This window comes from Eleutherodactylus coqui, chromosome 11 (genome assembly GCF_035609145.1).
Source record: "Eleutherodactylus coqui strain aEleCoq1 chromosome 11, aEleCoq1.hap1, whole genome shotgun sequence".
Taxonomy (NCBI): domain Eukaryota; kingdom Metazoa; phylum Chordata; class Amphibia; order Anura; family Eleutherodactylidae; genus Eleutherodactylus; species Eleutherodactylus coqui.
Window position 1 is genome coordinate 107,462,344 of NC_089847.1, and position 6,000 is coordinate 107,468,343.

Below are 6,000 nucleotides of genomic sequence, written 5' to 3' on the forward strand. Positions count from 1 at the left end.
CGCGGGACAACCCCTTTAATACTAGTATTTTGGCACGAAAATATGCACAAAGATAGGAGACGCCGGGATTTATTTTTACGCTGTCAAAATACGCAATTATGAATGAACCCATTGAAATCAATGGGTTCTATTCACGGAGTTATGCTTGCAAAAAGACGTGCGTAAATTAACTGCGTATATACACTGGGTAAATGAGCCCTAATAGTCAAAGTTTTCAAAATTCTTTTTTTTTTTAGTTCCTATGGGGAACTTGAACTTGTGATCACCTGATAGTTTATACAATATACTGCAATATGCCTAGGTATTGCAAGCCAAATTCTCACTTAAATGCATGGGATCTTGGCCTGCAATACCAAGCCAGGCCACAGCAGTGGGAAGGGAGCAGTAGGCTTTCTGCAGAAGTCAGTTCAGTGCATAGGAGCACCAGCTCAGAATACAGCTGATGGGCAGGGGTCCCGGGCAAAAGGCATTTGCCGATCTACTATTGATTGCCTATCCTGAGTCTAGGCCTTCAATAGTTTACAACTGGACAACTCCTTTAAGCTTTAACCCTGAAATCTACGACAGGCCCAGAAGCCTTCATAAGGCTCCATGCTGCCTTGGCATCCCAAAATTGTGTCATGAGCAAGACGATGTGACATCGGAGGGGCTTCCCCATTCGGCCTGCTGCTTACACCCCACGTTCATATCCATTATAGGTCATTAGAGTTATTGTTTTGGGTTTTTATGATAAATGTAAGGTTGAGGCTAGACAACTTGAGTCACACAAGTTATTGCGACCCTCAACCAACTGGCATGACAAGAACGGTCTTGCTTCAGTAGAAGGTTTGTGAATGGTAGACCTGATAGTTGTGTGCGCACTCACCTCTGATAGCTTCTTTTGCAGTTCAATTCGTCCTCGTCTTTCCTTGCTAAGCAGCCATGTTTCCCAAGGAGAGAGCTTCAAATCAGCTAATGTTTGTTCTATCGCGCTGGTCCCTTCTTGGGTCCGATTACTGAAAGAGAAGTGAAGTTTACAACACATTAGTTTGGCCTGTGCTATATCCATTGTTCTGTATCATCAATATTGGAGGTATGCATTTATTAAAGGGGTTTTCCGGGCATTTACTATTCATGACTTATCCTCAAGATAGGTGATCAATAGTCGATCGACAGGGATTTGCCGCTGAGGATCCCAGCCAATCAGCTGATTCCTCAGTCCACTGTCAGTGCAGACATCCGCACTGGGGTCAGAGCTAGAAGTCTAATAGAAGGCTTCACTCCCATTGAAATCAATGGGAGGGGTGCCTTTCATTATACTTCTGGCTTCTCACTGTGGTTGGAGCAAGAAGTGTAATAGAAGGCATTGCTTCCATTGATTTCAATGGGAGCGAAGCCTTCTAGTACACTTCTGGCTCCAACCCCAATGCACTGACAGGCAGATCAGCTTATTGGCAGGGATCCTAAGCAGCTGGGGACCCGGACAATCAACTACTGATGGCTTATCCTGAGGATAGGTTATCGATAGTAAATGCCCAAAATGTAGCTAAGCTTGGGGCACTCCTGCCCTTCTATACAATCACTGGGTTACAGAGAAGTTTTTGGGAAAAGCAGCCTACTACAAGACCTTATGGTGGCCATGCACATTAGATACTAATTGGGCAGACCCGCCAATATCCGCAGTACCAGATGATCACCTGATGTGTATGGGGGCCTCCCAACTCTTTCCCGACAGCAGATTTGGGGGAAGATAAGGATTAGACAGTTGGATTTCAACTGGCCGACCTTTTTTGTTTTGCTCATAAGCGTGTCTGCCCGCTTCCATCTCCCTCTCTTCCACATGAAGGCTCATCCAAGCCGATCGCGCATGCGTCTGGGGGTGTCAGCAGAGATGACTATCGGGCAAACAATCCTAATGAGTATGGGCAGCCTTAGGCCTTATTTTCCGTCAATGTAGTGTATTTCACGGACGGCACGCAGACCCATCACAGCCTACGAGGCTATAGAAATTAGCACTTTTCCACAAGGATCGATGGTCCATGTGCGAAAAAAAGAGAAGTTCTATTCTCACCCATGTCCTGGACGAGAATACGACATGCAAGGTCTACAATCCAGGCAGATTGCACAGTACTCAGATGAGCAGCCGTGCACTGCCCGCTACGCCAAAAATTCTCGGACACAACTTGCATACGGCCGTCTGAATATGGCCTTAGGGTGTTCTCATTGTCTGGAACTGGAGTTAGCCAAGATAATATGGATGAGGATTTCGTAAATGAGATTATGATCAGTTACGTTTCATTTAATGATAAGGCTTTCTCCTGGCGCTCTTCCAGCACACATGTACGAAGTAGCTCTCGGTCTCAGAGTACATGTATGCAGGTTTAAACAAGGTGCAGTAAGCATGGCGAAACGTATTAAAGGACTGCGTGTATAACAAAGTTAGGCCACGCTGAGCAGATATTGCATTATCTTTAGTAGACTGCACTTCTAGTAAAGTCAAACACTTCACACACTGGTCTATGTACATTGTGGCCCAGCATTCCCATGACACAAGTATTAAGAGGATTATTTGTCGCATTATCGGCAATTCTGAGCAGCAGATCGAACTCTACTTGGTACTGCAAGCTGAGTCCTATTGAAGTAAATGGGATTCAGCCTGCAGTACCAACGCGGGCCACTGTGAAATGTATGGAGCTGTCTGCTTCCTGCAGCAAAACAGCTAAAAGTTGGACAAATCGGTTAAGGACCCTTTACTCGACTCATTTGAGCGATGTAACAACCACCAATCAATAAGATCTATACTTGTTTGCCTGGTCTTCATACAGGCTAAATTCAGAATTTATATGAGATAAAAGATTGTATGTTCCATATTTCGCTGAAAATAAGACCCTGTCTTATAATAATTTTTGCCCCAAAAGAGGCACAGGGTCTTATTTTCAGGGAAAATCCTATCATGCTTACCTAGCAGGCACCGTCCGAGTCCCTCCCTCTGGTCTCCACAGTTCCAGTAGACTTACTTGCAGTTCTCAGCTGCTGACAGAAGATCGCTTGCAGGTAACGCGGTTTGTAAATGCCGTCTCCAGCAAGCGATTGCTCTGATTGGTTATCGAGCTCCGCGGCTCAGCCAATCATTGCGGCGCTTGATGAACCAATCACAGCCATTCAATGCAATATTGGCTGAGCCGCAGCGCTCAAGAACCAATCAGCGCAATCACTTGCAGGAGGCGGGGTTTACAAACTCCATTGCCAGCAAGCGACCTGTTGGCACTGAGAACTGCAAGGAAGCCTGACAGAACTGCGGAGACGAACAGAAGGGACCTGGACGGCGCCTTCTAGGTAAGTATTGCTTCCCCCCCCCCCCATATAGTGTAGCTAGGGCTTATTCTCAGGATAGAGTATTTATTTAAACCCCTCCAACCCCTCTAAAAATCAGGATAGGGCTTATTTTAGGGGTAAGACTTAATTTCAGAGAAAACGTGTTATAATCGTTCTTCTGCGTGCGGTTTCTGCATTGTTGCATGTGGAGATGTGCAACTGTAAGCAGTTGATTGTTTTTCTGGATATACGTGAAGATGCTGTTAGCCAATGAATAAGTGTTTGCTTGCTCGTTGGTTGATCGGGAGCAGTATCACAAGTCTCAATGATCAGGCAAATGAACACTCCTATGAGTGTTCTTACCCAATCGTTGGGCCATGTAGAAGGTCCCCAAAGCCAATCAGAATATGTTAGGAGACAACAGTGTGCTTAATGCTGAAGCCAAAACCTATACGATTACCCAGGTTTCTTTGTTTCAGCTTCCTTGGCCAAAATGTCCGCATGGAACGAATGATCTTCGATGTCACTTTCAAAGCTGTCATGATAGATGGGTGACAACAAAGAATAGGTGGAGTCGCCGCTGCTGCTCACATCGCAACTCTTGGAACGCCCCATTAAGGAGTCACTTGTGCTTGGCTTCTGAGGGGTGGAATGAGAGCGCCTCACTTCAGCAGATGGTATATTGCTGGTGGTGGAAGACATGTCTAGATCGGCAGTAACAGAGATGGAAAAAATAAAATAAAAGACAATTCTGCTATTTTAATGCGTTTTATGATCACAGTCTTTATATACGGGGTACATTCATTATACTTGAGCAGTTGCCCACAACAACCAATCAGATCGCTGCTTTCATTTTCCAAATGGCTTCTGAAAAATCAGAGCTGAGATCCGATTGGTTACTGCGGACATTTCGCCACCTTATCCTTGTGCTAGATGTACCACAGAATAAATACATCCCATATTTACCAAGATTGCTGGAATGTCCAGGAAAGTCCTCAAAAAACAGAGAGGGGGAGTCTCACAGAAGATCGGGTAAGTATCCCATGTGCCTCGCGGCCAGCAGAAATACGCCTGCGCCGGGCTCCTGCGCACACTCATGCCACCTGCGCCGGGCTCCTGCGCACACTCATGCCCCCTGCGCACACTCATGCCCCTGCGCCGGGCCCCTGCGCACACTTATGCCCCCTGCGCACACTCATGCCCCTGCGCCGGGCCCCTGCGCACACTTATGCCCCCTGCGCACACTCATGCCCCTGCGCCGGGCCCCTGCGCACACTTATGCCCCCCGCGCACACTCATGCCCCCTGCGCCGGGCTCCTGCGCACACTCATGCCCCCTGCGCCGGGCTCCTGCGCACACTCATGCCCCCTGCGCCGGGCTCCTGCGCACACTCATGCCCCCTGCGCCGGGCTCCTGCGCACACTCATGCCCCCTGCGCCGGGCTCCTGCGCACACTCATGCCCCCTGCGCCGGGCTCCTGCGCACACTCATGCCCCCTGCGCACACTCATGCCCCCTGCGCACACTCATGCCCCCTGCGCACACTCATGCCCCCTGCGCCGGGCTCCTGCGCACACTCATGCCCCCTGCGCACACTCATGCCCCCTGCGCTGGGCCCCTGCGCACACTCACGCCCCCTGCGCACACTCACGCCCCCTGCGCACACTCACGCCCCCTGCGCACACTCACGCCCCCTGCGCACACTCACGCCCCCTGCGCACACTCACGCCCCCTGCGCACACTCATGCCCCCTGCGCCGCGCCCCTGCGCACACTTAGAGGATCTGCATTTGTTTGCAGGGTCTGTTCTTCGGTCTCTAATTATTTAAGGGGTCTGATCCCAATCCGTATTAAAGGTCTATCTGGATGCATTTTGGGGTGTAATTAAGGAGTCGTATTCATTACTTGTAAGTCAAATACGTTCGGTTCGAGTGCGTCTATATAAAGGGGCGGGGCATATGGCACAACACTTCAAGGAGCGTTCCGCACAACACTAAGACTACCTTCACTTGCAGCTCCTGCTCCATCGGCCATTTTCATCTCCTCTTGGCAGCCGAGGACGACCCCTACAATACTATGTGAGAATTACAGGGGGCTGTCATCAGCTGCCAGAAAAACCAAAAAACGGATGACAGTGCGGAGGCGCTCCAGCGAGAAGGCGCAGCTACTCTTTAACATATCTGCTTGGAATCCTCTGGACTTCGTATCTCTAAAGTTAGGAGACATTCAAGACCTCAAAAGGCATATATATATATATACACACACACACTATACACACATATATCCTAATAAGCCTATTTAACATATAGAGATAATAGCATACATGCAGAGGGTTCCAGCCCAAACCCCATGAAGACGCCCAGGCAACCTACATCCTGCTGTCCGTTCCCTGACTCACCGGACACCTCAGTTCTGTCCGCCGTTATCACCGGCGCAGCATCGCCAACAGCTTACAGGTATCAACAAAGTGCAGCCAGCTTTCAAAATGGCGGGCGCTAAACGCTATCCCGTCGGCCACTGCGAAATGCGTCCAATGAAAAGGCACGCTTCCACACGCTGACGAGGCCCCGCCTCCGTTGTCAAGGGAACGGAAAACCGTCCTCGGACCACTTCCTGGTTACGCGTGACGCTCAGTCCATAACAACTGCTGGCAGCTGGATGTCACGTGCGGTCAGGAGCCAATCACTCCTCCCAGCTCTGTGCGGTGT

The 6,000-nt window shown here is 49.3% G+C and overlaps 1 protein-coding gene across 3 annotated transcripts in view; it reads right to left on the reverse strand.

Moving 5' to 3' along the window:
- Positions 1-5,774, reverse strand: part of CCDC34 (coiled-coil domain containing 34) — a 42,130-nt gene extending 36,356 nt beyond the window's left edge. For 2 of the 3 annotated variants that reach the window (XM_066583225.1, XM_066583223.1), the window contains exons 1-3: positions 5,691-5,774; positions 3,755-3,998; positions 866-995 (exon numbers count right to left, since the gene is read on the reverse strand). In XM_066583225.1, the coding sequence (XP_066439322.1) occupies positions 866-995; positions 3,755-3,996 (372 nt within the window). In that variant the 5' untranslated portion in view covers positions 3,997-3,998; positions 5,691-5,774. Of the gene's footprint in view, positions 1-865; positions 996-3,754; positions 3,999-5,664 lie in introns of all 3 variants that reach the window. The other variant, XM_066583224.1, reaches the window with a different exon arrangement.
- Positions 5,775-6,000: the final 226 nt, after the last annotated feature.